At 39.0% G+C, this 16,830-nt stretch overlaps 1 protein-coding gene across 2 annotated transcripts in view; it reads left to right on the top strand.

The window, feature by feature from the left end:
* The first annotated feature begins 250 nt into the window (after positions 1-250).
* Positions 251-16,830, top strand: part of DERA (deoxyribose-phosphate aldolase) — a 120,472-nt gene continuing 103,892 nt past the window's right edge. For both annotated transcript variants that reach the window (XM_055318920.1, XM_055318919.1), the window contains exon 1: positions 251-327. In XM_055318920.1, coding sequence (XP_055174895.1) covers positions 297-327 — 31 coding nt within the window. In that variant the 5' untranslated portion in view covers positions 251-296. The remainder of the gene's footprint in view (positions 328-16,830) is intronic.

The raw sequence follows: 16,830 nt of genomic DNA on the forward strand, positions 1-16,830 counted from the left end.
AAAGTCTCTAAACGTGTTGGTTCAGCGCATCTGGCAACTGAAGCATCTTAAAACGGGCTTTGGCGGCACCGTGCGGGGCGCCAGCGCCCGAGCCCCGCCCCCGGCGGAGGAGGGCGGCGAGCGGCGGCGGGACTCGGCGCAGGGGCGCGCGCCCCGGGTCCGCGGCCCCGCCCCCGAGGGCCAGGGGCGGGGCGAGCGCGGCGCCGCCCGGCGGGGGCGGGGGCGGGGGCGGGGGCGGGAGGCGGGGAGGGCCGCGCCGCGCCGAGGGAGCCGGGCGCCGAGCAGCCGGCGGCACCATGTCCGCGCGCAACTGGGGCACGGAGCTGGGTAAGGGCCCCGCGGGTGGTCCCCGCCCGCACCCATCGCCCCCCGCCCCCCGCCCTTCCGCACGGCGCTCCCCGGGCTCGCCGGCCCCCGCGGGGGCTCCGCCCGCGCCCGCCCCGGGCAAAGGCCAGGCCCGAGACTCGGCGGCTCCTGCGCTCGGTGCGAGCGGGAGACGTGGCGAGGGACCCGCCTGGCGTGGCCCAGCGGGACTCGTTCCTTCTGCCTCCCCCGCTGGCAGACAGACCAAACCCCAAACCAGCCAACCAGACTAGCAGCCGCCTCCCCGAAAGGCCCCCCTCAACACAACAAAACAAGCCCTCAAACCACCAAAACGTACGAACTAAACCCGAATAGAACGAGGCAGAAACCTCCCCGCCCCGCCCCCGCCCCCCGCCCCCCCCCGCGAGCCCCTTGCGACCTCCCGCGGGGTTTCCGCGCGTCCGTGCTGTGACCACACCTGTGCCCCCAGGTGGCCGCACGTGGCCTTGCTCGTGGGAAAGTTGTCCCATTTCCGTAACTAACCGCGAGTTGGGCCTTGGTTTTGGTTTTGGAAGTCCGGAGATTCATGAAAGTGCATGAATTATTTGGTCATTTTTCATTTTATTGATATTATCAGCCATGGCAAGAAAAAGTTTACTTCTGATTTCCTAAAATGTGAGAATTTCATGATTCAAACAGCAGAACCACGATCGGGGCCAAAGGTCAAAGATCTCGGTTTAAGTATAGCTCCGGATATCTGTATCCTGGATCTTCGACTTAGTTGTGTGATTTTGGGCAACTTACTTGATCACTCTTTGCTGAAGTTTTTTGATCTGTAAAATGGTTATAATAGTAGTACTTCGTAGGGCTGTTTGGAGATCAAATGAGAGGATTTAAAGTGTTTGGTACATTCTGGGTACTCAGTAATAAGTAATAATAGTGTTCTATAGAATTCTGGTTTTAGGGGCTACTTTTCAGAAAATTAGCTATGATTTTTTTACGACACACAGAAGCACTTTTTTTTTTTTCTTTAAAAGTGACTGTTCCAATTAAATAGGCTAGACTTAAGGAGGTAGTCCAGAACTTTTGTTAAATGGTAAGTGTGTGTCTTTATAAAGATACTTGATTTCTTCACCAAATTGATTCTCCTTCAGTTATTGCCCTTTAGCAGATTATGTTTTGAACTCTAGTTTAAATCTGAGATGTGGATTTTAATAATAAAGGCATATTCCCCAGATTGGGAGATCCAGAAAGATGGTGGATGCGGTACAGGATGGAGTGTAGGCCTTGCATTGGTATCTTCTGGAATATGGCTCTTTAACTTTGCACACACTGAGCATACGCCATTATTTTCCAAAACTTAGATGTTTATTTTTCTTCCAAGAAATACAATTAAAACCATTTTTACTTTTTTTATTGATAAAATTGACATGTGACATTTTACTTTATTTGCAAAAATTACCATCACATCCGTACATTTGTTGAAAAGTAACAGTAAAGACAAAAAACGATTGTTATGTAGAATAATTGTAAATGCAAGTTTTTTTGCAGCTATTTAAAGGATCATAGTTTTGCTTTATTCTCTTTGTTTAAATAAAATCAGATACATTTCAAGGATTTTTTTTTTTTCCCTTCACTGGTATTAATCGTTATTCCAGACAGAGATTTAGCCTAAAATGTAAAATAAGTTACTTGAATTATTTATGTACTAGGAAAAAAATCATTCAGTATTAATTTATGCAGTATATTAACTGATGCCTTTTATAGTTTTCTAATTAAAAGTCTTTTTGAATAAACACTGTCACTTCTTTTAAAGAAATTAATGTGAATTCCCTATTACAAAAGGAATTCATGCCTATTGTAAAAATTTTAGAAAATATAATTAGCACAAAAACCCTGAAATTATTACTAATCCAATCACTTATTTATATGAAGTGTATATACCTCTAGTTAATAGATTTTTTTTTTTTAATAAATAGGCTCATTTGAGACTGAGCCTCACCCTTATGATAAAACCCTTTAGGGAAAACCTACTTTTATCATGGCATTTAGATATGTGAAAGAAAGCAAATCCTCTAACTTTAATGTTAATTTTTATGTCTCTGGTTAGTGATCAGTGCTGTCTGTGTAGGGTATTTTATACTTAAAACATTTCTGATTTTCTCCAACTCAAACATAAAGCTAAAAACACGTTCTTTGCACAATTCTTATTGCCCTTTGTGCATAAGTGACAGCTGTATCCTCATAAAAGCTTGATCAGTTTGGAGTCGGAAGGGTTAAAAGCCCTAAACCTGGGCCTGGTATTGAGAAGCCTATGGTTCTGGCCAAGCTACTTGATTTGTTTCCACCTAAGTCATTGGCTGTCAAAGTTTGCTTCCTGGACTAGCAGCGTTGACATTGTATGAGATCATATTAGAAATGCACATTCTCGGGCCCCGTTGACATCTTAATGAATCAGTTCTGGGATGGGGCTGGGCCTTTTGAGTTCTGAGTCCTCTGGGTGGTTCTGCAGCACACACAAGTTTGAGAACCACTAGCCTAATGAGCTCTATGGTGCTATGGGGCGTTTCTTGCCTTATGTATTCTATTAAAATGTTCCTATGTTCTTTTCTTTATTCTCCTAGACACCTCCCAAGTTTTGCCTAAAATGTAGGTACAGCTCAGGCAGTGATCTTTCTTTTTGTTCATTGGTGTATATCAGGCACCTGGAATAGTTTTCACCGTACCAGAGGCCCTCAAAGATGTCTGTTGAATGAACTAATGAATTTAGAACCGCTCCTTGCTTGGGAGAACTGGGGCATTTCTGTGTAGGCAGGTGCTAGGGGAGGTACACTTTCCTTTTTCTGAACATCATTAAAATTTAAATTTGTTACTTTTGTCTCAAGAGGCTTATGAAGGATGTTGACTGTGGCTTCCTTTCATTTTTTAATATATATATATATATATATATATATATTTATTTATTTATTTATTTATGGCTTCCATTCAAATGTAATTTTCTTTGGAGGCATCTGGAAAATGGGGGTGTTGTATTAGGTAACTTCTAATGCTCTCCCTACTCTGTATATCTGTAAGCTCTTGTGTACAGAAAGAAAAATGTCAAAAGTATCTGAAAAACAGTAGGGAAAGAAAGCAATTGAAAACTGATTTTTATTTTATGTATGCATTTATTTATTTATTTATTTTTAAAGATTTATTTATTTATTAATGAGAGACACAGGCAGAGGGAGAAGCAGGCTCCATGCAGGGAGCCGGATGTGGTACTTGATCCTGGGATCATGCCCTGGGCTGAAAGCGGTGCTAAACTGCTGATCCACCTAGGCTGCCCAAAAACTGATTTTTATTTTTATTTATTTATTTATTTATTTATTTATTTATTTATTTTTCAAAAACTGATTTTTAATTTGGAGGGATGGCTTTCCTGTATTACATTCACAGGAGATTATTTTAGGCATATATCCTCAGTTGGAATGATCAGAGATCATGATTCCTGAGGAATGTACAGATTATTTCACTCTGTGGAGGCGCTTTCTGTAGTGCAAGTCAGAACAAACAAAAGGGGCCTCTTATTTGTTTAAAACACAGATAAAGGAGATTAGCTTTGGCTAGTTGCCAAACCAAGAGCCATGATGGGATTTTGTATTTTATGAAGCACATTTATTCATTCAAAAAGTGGTTATTGAATACCAATTATGCACTGGGTAGTAGTATTCTGGATACAAGATGGACAAGGATAGTTCCTGCTTTCACAGACCTAGGTCTGATTCAGGAGCTGGGCATCAAGCCAAAGGTACAATTAAAATAATTGCAAATGTGATAAGCAGTTATTTTTCATTTATTTTTGTCCGCTTAAGCAATTAGCTAGAGGTACCTAAGCTGTACCTTGAATGGATTGTGATATCCAAGTGTTCCACCTTCTGACATTGTAACTTTTATCTTCCCTTGAAGAACTTAGGTAAGAACCAAGCAATATAGGGAGCTCATTTTTGCCACTCCTGCTGAAGAGTAACTTTGATGTAGAACGCAGATTTTGGTAATGATGATTTTTCCACTGCAAAGCTATCTTTAAAGAATTTTAAAAAAAAATAATTTGGAATGAAATTTTAAATCTTAAAGTTTGGCCAAGCACAGGATGCTGGAGAATAATTCTTCAATACTAGCCACGTGCCAGACACTGTGCCTAGATGCTAGGTACAAAGATAACGGTTAACATAGAGCTCTAGCTACATTCCAGGCAGTATGTTAAATACTTTTTGCATTATCTCAGTAATTCTTCGCAACAGCTCTATGAAGATTCTACTATGATGTCCTTTTTGCAGATGTGCAAACTGAGATACAGAGAGTTTTAAGTAACTTGCCAAAAACCAGTTAGGCGGAGCTTAGGCAGAGCTAAGGTGTCAGAGCCAGAATTCAAACCTAGGTGGTTTGGTGCTAACGCTGCATGGTTAACCACTAGACACTGTCTCTTGGTGCTAATTGGGAGCACTCAGTCTGTAATACAAGATTGTATTGTTGACCAGCAAGTCAATAGCAGGTGATTAATTTTAATGTGAGTCTCTTAGGTTTGCCCATGTCTTTGTGAAATCTTTTTTTTTTTTGAAAGATTTTATTTATTTATTCATGAGAGACACAGGGATAGAGAAAGGGGCAGAGACACAGGCAGAGGGAGAAGCAGGCCCCATGCAGGGAGCCCGACATGGGCTCGATCCTGGGTCTCCAAGATCACGCCCTGGGTCCAAGGCAGGCACTAAACCGCTCACCGCCCCCCCTCCCCCCAGGGATCCCCTGTGAAAGCTTTTTGTTTTCTTCCCATAATCCACCTTTTTCTTCTTTTTTTTTTTTTTTACCTTTTTTTCTTTCTTCTTTTTTCCTTTTTTTTTTTTAACATTTATTTATTTATTCAGATAGAGAGAGAGAGAGAGGCAGAGACACAGGCAGAGGGAGAAGTAGGTTCCATGCAGGGAGCCCGATGTGGTACTCGATCCTGGGTCTCCAGGATCACACCCCGGGCTGCAGGCGGCGCTAAACCGCTCCGCCACCAGGGCTGCCCCCCCCCCCTTTTTTTTTTATTAAGTAAATTCTACACCCAATGTGAAGCTTGAACCCAAGTTGAAGACTTGGATGCTGTATGACTGAGCCAGCCAGGTGCCCCCATAATCCACACCTTAACCATTGCAATTTGTTTTAGAGAAGATGAAGTTTATTTTGAGAGAGAATGGAAGTATCCAATCTTTGGTAGATTAGGAGAGTAGGTTTAGATATCAATGAATAAGAAATTTTCTGGGATGACATGTTAAACCCATCCTTCCTCTGGGAATTTTATTTTTTTAAGATTATTTATTCATTCGAGAGAGAGAGCAGGGGAAGGAGCATGAGGAGAGAATCTCACTCAGATTCCCCACTGAGCATGGAGCCCAGTGTGGGGCTGGATTCCATGACCTATGAGATCATGACCTGAGCCAAAATTGAGGGATGCTCAGCTGACTGAGCCACCTAGGCACTTTTGGGAATTCTTTACATAGATGTTCTGATACACCTCAGAGCATCGTGGAGTGGGGACCTGGGAGTGATCTGCCAAGTGATCAGAGTAGAGGAGTTTTAGTTTCCTTAATTTCTTTTTCTTGTCTCTTTGTATTTTTATAAAATCCCAGCTTTCATGTTCCAGTCTTTGGGCTTACCTTGTCTTGCTGGGTTTAAAAACCAATCCTGTCTCTTGATGTCATCTCATGATTAAAAAAAGAAGAAGAAAGAAAGAAAATAAGTACTTACTGAAAATTTGTAATTTGTTTTGTTAATTTGAGATGACTTTCTTGTCCATTTTGTTTTTTTGATTTCTAAGTCTGAGGCCTCTCTTTATAGTTTCCTGAGAACTAGAATCTCTTTAGTTGTAAACAAGGCAAGCAGAATTAAGAGTCTCTAGATTTTAGGGGAGAAATGACATAAATCACGCTTCAATAATTCCATTTATTTAGTTAGTTAGTTAGTGAGACAGAAGGATGTTGAAGTTTGTCTTTGAGTTAAAAAAGCCAATCCCTGCTTAAAACAAAATGTAGGGTAGCATATTCTTTATTAGGTGGCATGTGAAAATTTGGCTGTAGCTCAGGTTAGGTAAGAATAAAATTTAAAAATTTATAGATTTCTGAAGGAAATGGACCAAGTGGAGTTAACTTGAGATTTTTTTTTGACATTAGACTTGGTTTGTGCAATATTTTAAGTTAGTGTGTATTTTATATCTGAATCCAGTATTTTTTCTCCTTAATGCTTAACATATGTATATATTCTTTTGGGTCTAATAGGGTAATTTTGTAAACATTTTCTCTTTTAATTCTCCTAGTAATCCTCATCTCATAGGTGAGAAAACTAAAGCGTTGAGAGAGTAAGTAACTTGTTAAATGTTTCAGAGTTAGTAAGAGTTGAGGACATGATTCAAATCCAGAACTTCTGGTTCCAAGTTCTTTGTACCATAGCTGCCTCTGTATGTGCATGTGTGTGTGTGTGCACTTATGCACGTGTGCAGAATATTCTAGGAGCTTGGGTAAAAAGATACTATGAAAGTAATTATTTTATGTAATTATGATATTGGTAATGATGAATTTATTATCCTTCCATTAAATATGGATTATAAACCAGAATAACAAAAAAATTCTTTTTGCTACACCTTTTTCTTTTAACTTTAAAACAACCTTAAACTTTTAGGAAAGTCGTAAGTACCGTAGGAAGATCTTTTTCCTCTGAACCATTTGAGGAAAATGGCTGACTGACATGTTGTGTCACTACCTTTGGTTGTTTATTTCCTCTAGGAGATTTTTCTTAATAGCTACAACAGCATTGCAACCATTATAGTGAGAATGTTAACATTGATGCATTATTATATCCAGTACATGAATCTCATTCAAATGTAGCCACTTGTTCAAATACTGTGCTTTATTTCAAAAAAATTCGGTTCAGAATCACACATTGCCTTTGTCCTGTGTCTCTTTAGTCTTCTTCAGTATAGAATAGTCTTTCATGGACTTGCAGGATCTTCACGCTTTTGCAGTCTACAGACCAGGTATTCTGTAGAATGTTCCTCAGTTTCTGTCTGCATTGGGTTTTTTTTTTTTTTTTTTTTTTGTTTGTGTTAGATATAGGTCATGCATCTTTGACAGAATTATCACAGAAAAGATGCTGTGTTCTTGCTGCATCCTATTGAGTAAGCATATGATTTTGATTTGTTTCATTATGGATGATGTTCATTTTGATCACTCGGTTAAGGTGGTAGCTAGCCTTCCCATAGTAAAGTTAGTTGTTTTTTAAAAAGATTTTATTTATATATTTGACAGAGAGAGAGAGAAAGAGAGCACAAACAGGTAGAGTGGCAGGCAGAGGGAGAGGAAGAAGCAGACTCCCCACTGAGCAGAGAGCCCAATGTCAGGCTCAATCCCAGGATGCTTGAAGGCAGCCATTTAACCAACTGAGCCACCCAGATGCCCCAGTAAAGTCAGTTTTTAACCTCTGTAATTAATATGTATTTTGTGGGGGTGGTACTTTAAAAATTTTTTCAACTAGGCTCCATGCCTAGCATGGAGCCCAACGCAGAGCTTGAACTTATGACCCTGGGATCAAGACCTGAGCTGAGGTCAAGAGTTGGATAGAGAGTGCTTGGATGGCTCAGTCAGTCAAGCATCCAACTCTGGATTTCAGCTCAGGTCATGATCTCAGGATTGTGGGATTGAGCCCCACGTCAGGTTCCAAGCTCAGTGTGGAGTTTACTTGTCCTTCTCTCTCTCTTCCTCTTCCCACTTGTGCTGTCTCTCTCTCTCTCTCTCTCTCTCTCTCTCTCTCTTAAATAAATAAACAAAATCTTTTTTTTTTTAAGAGTTGGATACTTAACCTGCTGAGTCACCCAGGTGCCCCTGTGGGGTGGTACCTTGAAACTATTTAAATATCCTGTTCCTCTGCAAATTTTCAATTTATTTATGTTTGCTTGTTTATATTAGTATGTATTTGAGGTTTCTTATTTTCCCCATGTTTTGTAATTGTTACTATTATTAGTTAATATTCAGATTGTCCCAGATTTTGCCTACGAGAGCCCTTTCAGCCTGGCTTCTCTCTTTTTTTTGACATGACCATTACTTTTAAGTACTTCCTGTTTTCCGGCTTCACAAGGTATTCCAGCTTTACTTGATACTTTCCTTGCCCTAGCACCAGAGCCAGCCATTTCTCTGAGTGTTTCATTTGGTGGATAATGGTATTTAGAAGCAAGATCTGGGCAGTTGGTATGCTCATGGTAAATGGAGTGTCTATATTCCCAAGTCTCCCACTTGGCAGAGCTAGAGAATGTATGTACTATACACACACACACACACACACACACACACACACATGCATTTACTTCTATATTTATCTAATTATCATCTATCTATGTTTCTCTCTATAATGAGAACTTTGATTATCCTCTCCCCCCACCACCCTTCCCAACAATGGTCAGAAAGGAAAAGGAAAGAGGGCACCAGAATAAATTTTTTAAAATTTATTTTTATATGTTATAAATTTATAGTATAAATAGTTTATACTATACATAGTATATACATAGTTTTTTTAAAAAACAAACTATGTGGCGTGCCTGCTGTTGCTGGCACTTGTTTCTGGATACTTATAGTAATGTCTGGGATATAAAATTATCAAAATAAGCATTACCTGTTCTGTGCTCTCCCTGGAGTTCACAGTCCACTAAGGGGGATAGTCATATAAATCATTACAGAGAAGTAGTCAGATTGCAGAAATACAGAGGAATTCACAGGCAGTTCAGGGGAGGCTTTTTGGTAAAGGATATTTTAACAGATAGTCGTTTCCGCAAAGGGCCTGAGTAAAACCAGCGTGGCATGTTTCTTTAACTATAGGAACCCAGTTTTTAGATTTCTAGTGTAATCTTCTCATTATATTATAATGGGTATGAGTAATATTTTAGTGAAGAAAGAAAACAATCCTTCATATTCTATTTATGAAATACATACACTGTCAATATAATAATTATATGTATCCTTAGATTTTAAATTGGGCATCCTTTTATGAACTTTGGCTTTTACCTTAGAAGTCTTTTACTATTTGCTTGTGAGCATGAGTGATGAGGCTATTATTTACTATTTTTATTTTTATTTTTTTAAAGATTCTATTTATTTATTCATGAGAGACACAGAGAGGCAGAGACATAGGCAGAGGGAGAAGCAGGCTCCCTGCGGGGAGCTTGATGTGGGACTCGATTCCAGGACCCCAGGATCACGACCTGAGCTAAAGGCAGAAGCTCAACCATTGAGCCACCCAGGTGCCCCAAGGCTGTCTTTTATTATTCTGATATTGTTCTGATAAATAGAAAAAAAAACTATAATAATTTGGATTGGTCATACAATTAAATAATTGAAAGTCCTCTATGGTTCCTCCTTAGTTAAAAAAAATTTTTTTAAGCATCTCAGCCCCGTAGATATTAATTGTTAGAAAGGAAGAGAAACTTCAAGCACTCACTTAAAATGGGATACCTCTGGAAAGAAAGACTAGTAAATAGGACAGCAGATAGAGCCCTTGAGGATGCGATTTAAACATGTCACTAGAAATTGTTTAAGTGGAGAGCTCTGGCCCTTTTAAAACACTGTCTGTCACTTGAGGATTGGGTCACCTTGAAATGTGTTCATCTTTGAGTTAAAGGCATAAAAAGGCACTTTGAAATTTTTCAGTTAACTTTGGTGTGTGTTGTGTGCTTGTCTAACGGATGTACCTGTCGTCAGTCTGCCTCAGCTGTGAGTCAGTCCCTTGGAAACTAAAGTGGTTGCAAGAGAAGGATAAATGTTTCATCTCTGCTCCAGCAAACTATACAGGATATTTTTAAAATGTGAAGACACTGGCTGCAACTTCTGACTCTCTTTGTATAGTCTGGTCTTCCTCCCCTAAAGCAAAGTCTGAGATAAGAGTAGCTTCTGGTAATTACTTCCTAAAAGAATGCCACTTAACTGGTGCTTTGGTTCTGACAGAATGTGGTTAATGATGTCAAGGTTGTGGTCTTTATAGTCTGGTAAAAATATCCGAATTAACTTTTCTTGTAATCTGGATTTGGATAAACTTTTCAGTTGAACACCTAGTAGACACATTTCTGTCCCCATGGCCAGAAGGTAAGTGTGTGTGTGTGTGTGTGTGTGTGTGTGTGTGTGTTTGTGTGTGTGTGTGTGTGTGTGTGAGAGAGAGAGAGAGAGAGAGAGAGAGAGAGAGAGAAAGAGAAGTTCAAATTTAACATTTGACACTAAGCTAGGTCTAGCATGCTTAAGGTATGTCAGACTCTTCATCTAAGATGTAGAGATTCTCGAATGAACATTTCCAAGTCCCTCAGTAGCTTTAAATATCCATAGTGGGGAGAAGAGCCCAGGAATCTGCATTTTCACAAGCTCCGCAGAGGGTTCCTGTGAGCACTTCAGATTCAGAACCCTGCAGGAAATTCTAGAGTAACCTATATTAATTAGAGATTCAAGAATGTTCCATTACTATATATCATTTTTGACAAATCCTCTCTCTGTCACTTTTACCTTTAATTAATTTCTTTCTCATGTTTATGTTTGGTTGGCAATGTTTCTGTAAGCAGATTTGAGGAGAAAGGAGCCTTTTATTTTTTGATTGCAGGAAGTGAAGAATTAAGCATGAAGGCATCTTGGAAAAATCAGGAGGGGTGATAGGCAGTTAAGTAGTTGCATATAAGTGAAAGGGCATTGTGTCTGAAAAGGAGTGTATTTTATTCAAATAATGCCAGTGACTAATGGGAAATATAAGTGCTCTTCATGGTGATTTTGGAAATTGGCATGAGTGTATCTTCTCCATGGTCCTCAGACACAGGAGGGGACAGACCCTAAAGATTTCTCATTGCCTGAAGATGTGAGATGATCTACCAGAAAGAGTCATGTAGTTAATTTTCTGGTGGAAAAAAGAACTTGTTCATGTTTCCTTGGAGATTATTAATTAAGTTTGTATTGTGGATTCAGTGGAAAGGTAGGTTGTGACGATTCTCATTTTATTTGGATTTGGCAAAGAAGCTCAAGCTCTGTAGGATTTGATGTTTTGAGGGAGTTTTTTTTTTTTCTCTTTAGTATGTGGGGAGAAATTTCAGTGCTTCTGATAGTTTTCCAAGAAGAAACAAGAAATTTATCTTAGTCTTCTAAATCTTTATAAACACAGTTTATTTTCCTTTTTTTAAAAAAGTAGGCTCCACACCCAGCATGGAACCCCATGTTGGACTTAAGCTCACAACCCTGAAATCCAGAGTTGGATGCTTGACCAACTGAGTCACCCAGGAGCCCCTATTTTCCTGTTTTTTTTTCAACTATATATATGTATGTGTATATATATACATATATATATATATATACCTGCTGAATAAAATAATTTAAATTATAATAATGACTGTCAAAAGTTGAAAAAAAAAGAAACAGGAAAATAGGGGCTCCTGGGTGACTCAGTTGGTCAAGCATCCAACTCTGGATTTCAGGGTTGTGAGCTTAAGTCCAACATGGGGTTCCATGCTGGGTGTGGAGCCTACTTCTATAAATATATATATATATATATATATATATATATATATATATATATATATATATATAGAGAGAGAGAGAGAGAGAGAGAGAGAGAGAGACTCCTGCTGTATACTCAGTACTTTCCATGTCTTTGTGAAAGACACGAGAGCAATAGAAGTTAGGAGGCCCTGCCCTTGAGAAACTTCCATTAATCAAACTAAAATATCACTGGGGAGGTGCACTGCTGTACACAGAGCAGACTTTGCCCATCGTCAGGATATGCAGCTGCCCTGTTTCAAATGATGAACCAGCCAACACTGGATTATTAACCTTTGGATAATCATTTTAAAATACTGTGAGAGGTCTCTTTATATAGGCAAAGATCTGATATGGATCTCTATTAGCAAAAACACCTCCATAGAGCTGGCTTCAGGAAGAAAAAAAAATCAGTTTCAGTCTGTAGATGGATACTGTGTTTGATTGCTTGTAGTATTACCTTAGTAATTATATAATGTAGAGAAACTATGGTACATAGTGATTATCATGTAGAGTCTAGACTAGAGGCATCGATGCTACCTGAAGATGTCCCAGAGAAAAGCAGAGTTCCATCTACTCTGGAAAGAAATTGTTTTGGTACGTGACAGTAGCTATTTTTACAGTCCAATTTGAAATCTGGTATCCTTTGGGATGATTGATGGGAATCTGTTTGGTCATGTATGCTTTACTGAATGCCTTTTGGCTTCTTTGGGAAGAATATAGGATTGGGACTTCAGCATTTTAGTCCTACCTCTGCATCTGGCCCTGTGGTCTTGGGCAGGGGACTTCAGTGTACTAGCTTATATGATGGAGATTCATCAGTGCATCAGCAGATGCCCTGCTCTGGTGGGGTTGGGGGGGGGGGTATTGACATGTATGAGGTGGAGGAGGCTATGCATGTATGGGGACAAAAGGAGATGGGAAATCTTTGTACCTTCTGCTCAATTTTGCTGTGTAACCCTAAAACTTCCCTAAAAAATGGAGTCTATTTAAAACATTAAACAAAAAAGCAGACACATGTTCCCTGAGGATCCTTTCAGTTCTGAACTTATTTGAGTCTTCTGATCATTACTTAGAATTTCTATTCTTTGGAATTTTAGGTTTATGATGTTCCCTGTACTTGGAATTCATACTTTTTAATTCATGCCCTGACCATCACAGTCCTCTCTGGCTTTCAAGGCTCTAAGTTCCAGGGATTAGTTTACATTCCCTCTCCCCTGTTTCTCTGATGATCGAACGTGATTGAATACCTAACTATATATTTTCTTTCTCTCTAGATGTTTCATGAGTGTACATCTCAACTTCATAAATCTTTATGTAGTCAGAGCCTTTTATTTTGTGTTTATTCCTCTGCATGGCAGAGTATTGATTATAGTCTTACTGTATCTTCCATAAAAAATATCTTGTGGATTCCCCCCTTTCTCTTTTCTTTTATTCCTATGCTTGGCTTGTTCTACTATACACCTAAATCACATTGGTAGCCTCGCAGCTGACTTCTCCACCCTGGTCTGTCTTATCTGCCCCAGGAAAATCTATATGTGGCTAAACTTTTTCTTGTTGTTTGCTCACACAGAAGAAATTATATTTATCTTCTCATATTTGCTATTTTGGTTTCTCTAAGATGGACTTACATTTCTTGAGAAGTATATACCCTCATATAATCAAATTAATGTAATCACTGTCTTTAGTCAAAGGAAATAACTGAGTTGATGGGGACAACGAAACAGTGCTGTCAGGAAATGGTGAATGTGGTTAGCCAGGTAGGAATTCTCACAAGACTGGAAATAGAAATGTCTGTTAAATTCTTAAGACTATCTGTCAGATTGTTGAATTAAGTAAATGTGTTTTCAACCAAATGATTGTTCCCTAAGTAGGGTAGGTTTGGAATCTTGGAGACCTGGGTTGGAATCTTAGCCCTGACATATTCTGCGTGACCCTGGACAAGTGATTTCATCTCTTTGAGTTTCAGTTTTCTCATCTGTAAAATGGACCTACTATGTGGCAGAGTTACTGTCAGTATTCAGTAAGAAAGACAGTTGGATCACCCTTAATTTGATGAGTGACTATTTCAGTAATCTTCCTAAAATACTGCTTTAATTATTTTTAAAGATTTTATTTATTTATTTGAGAGGGAGAGAGAGAGAATGAGAGAGAGAGAGACCACGTGCCAGAGAGCACAAGTAGGGAGGGAGGAAGAGGGAGAAGGAGAAGCAGGCTTCTTGCTTCCTTCTTGATCCCAAGACCCCAGGATCATGACCTGAACTGAAGGCAGAGGCTTAACCCTGAGCCACTCAGGCACCCCTGCTTTCATTATTTAATCTGTGAAGACTGTGTCCTCTGCTGTTCATCCCTCATCTTCTGAGGTCCTTTGTCTTCTCTTCTGGTAGCTGCTGATTTTCATCTTGTGTGTGTATGTTGTAGTGTTACTGTATTAATAAGCCACTTGAGGGTAGGGTCTGTGTTTGTTAGATCTGTATCCCTCCTTTCACTGAGAACAGGACTTTTCATGATGTAAGCAACTTGTTTTTATCAGTGTTTATTAAATGGAATGAATAAAGAAGCATCGTTGCCTTTTCTAGGAACTTACAGTGGCTTTTTACTGCCTAGTGTGCAAATTCCAACACTTCTGCTCTTTGTTTCTTTGATGATTCTGTGTCATTTGGCCTGTGCCTGTGACCTGTACCCACCTCTGCCCTTTAAGGTCAAGCCTGATTCCCCTCCCCCTTTCATGAAAACTTCTTCTTTTTTTTTTTTTATTTTTTTTTGAGAGATGTCTGTTAACACTTAATTTTTATTTTTTTCTCTACAAGTTTTCTTCTTACTATTTTGATCACATTTTCCTTAACACCAAGGACTAAAGGACAATAACTACTATATAAGGTGTATACCTATCTGTGAACTTTGGAGAATGGATCACTATGGAGTGATTTGAAATGTTTAAAATTTATGTCACCTGGGATGAAATTTTTGTAAAATTAAGTATCTTTAAAAGATGTTTTTGTCTACTTACAAAGGTAACACACAGTTATTATAGAGGTTTTTAAAAATTCATAAATATAAAGAAGGAAATAAAAATTACCCAGTATCTCCCATGGAGCAGTAGAACTCTGAAGGTTTAGTCCCTGTCTGAGGGAGAGTACACTGAGTAGAATTTAATAGTTTTTGGTGACTTGGAGGATCACTGTTACAAGCATGTAATTTCTTGTGGGTGCTCAATATTGTAAGTACTCAGTAAATATTAACTTCTAGTATAAAAGGTATAAATGGACTCATGAGGCTTTTTCCCTCTGATTAGGTGACCAGGCTGCTCTGCTGTTTGTTTCATTGAGTGAGTTTTTAATAAACTTTTGAATTTCTCTCCTGTGATCATTCTTCTGCTATAGAGATTCCTACCTTCTGATTTGCTGTTTCCAATATACTTGAGACAAGAGCATCAATGTGAAATGTGAATAAATAAACTAAGAGCAAGAGGGTTCTGAGTGAGATTCTAGCAGCCTTCTGCAGTTGGGGTTCTGCATGAGAATTAAGCCTTACTGCCCTAAGGCATCCATTATATATCACAAATTAACTTCTCTCTGAAGCATCTAGAAGGGTACTAGTTCTCCATTGGGAAGAATGAGAAAACAGTCATTCAAATCATTGTTTTATTCTCTGGTTCAGATGAGAAACCCTGTCTGAGAAATGCTGCTAGGCTCTCCTGATGAGTCGTGTGCATAAACACCATGTGCGGGTGCTGTGAAATCCCTATTCACAGATTAAAGCCCTTTCTTTTACTCGTGCTTTGATTCTTGGCAACATGCCAGGGAGGTAAAATTGATGCCTGCCTGGTTTTTCTTCTTAAGCAATGGTTAACTGTTATCTCATGTCACCCATTCTATATTGGGCTCCTGGAGGATTCTTAATAAATACATATTGATGGACCAATTGATTCTTTTTAACCTTTTAATTATGAAGGTTTTCAAACATTCACAGAAGTGGAGAGATTAGTGTAATGAACTCATATACCTGTCTCGCAGTTTCAACAGAAATCAATTTTGCCACACTTATTATACTAGCCCTCCTTTTTTGCTGTAGTAACTTCAGATAAACTCAAAATGGCATCATGCCATTTTGCTCCTACTACTTTGGTATGTATCTCTAGAAAAACATTCTGTTGTTACAAAACTACTTGATTGTTACATGCTAACAAAATTAAAATTGATTTACTTAAAAGATTTTTGAAGGGAGATGATCTTGCCTTCATGAAGATGATATAAATATTATGATAACAGTTAATTTTTATTAAATACTTAAAATAGGGCAGCCTGGGTGGCTCAGCGGTTTAGCGCTGCATTCGGCCCAGGGTGTGATCCTGGAGACCTGGGATCAGTCCCATGTCAGGCTCCCTGCATGGATCGAGTTCTACATCAGGCTCCCTGCATGCTTCTCCCTCTGCCTGTGTCTCTGCTCTCTCTCTCTCTCTCTCTCTCTCTCTCTCTCGAATAAATAAATACAATCTTAAAAAAATAAAAATAAATACTTAAAATATGCAAGGCACTGTGCTAAGTAGATGGGGTAGCCTGTACTTTTCCCAACAATTTTATGTAGTCAGTATTATTTTCATCCTGATTCTATAAATCAAGGGGCTGAATTTTGAGAGGTAAAGCATCTTGCCTGTGGTCATACATCTAGCGAGAGACTGGCAACTTGAAACCCAGCCCTGGTCTGTGTGACTTGAGAGATTCCTCCCACTCTGAAAGCTACATTGCTTCTGTATATACTTATTAAAAAACTTTTTTTTTTACTTATATTTTTGTTAATACTACCTCACATTCCATATATGACCACTGGCTCATGACCCATTTTAACTTTAAACCCAAAATGAAGGGAGATAGGATATCTATAGGTAATCTTCAAGTGTTGTTTTAATTAATAATTTTAAAATTTCTTGTTCATTCTTCCTCTTTGGGGGATTTTAAAACAA

The sequence above is a fragment of the Nyctereutes procyonoides genome, unplaced genomic scaffold (assembly GCF_905146905.1).
Source record: "Nyctereutes procyonoides isolate TBG_1078 unplaced genomic scaffold, NYPRO_anot_genome, whole genome shotgun sequence".
Taxonomy (NCBI): domain Eukaryota; kingdom Metazoa; phylum Chordata; class Mammalia; order Carnivora; family Canidae; genus Nyctereutes; species Nyctereutes procyonoides.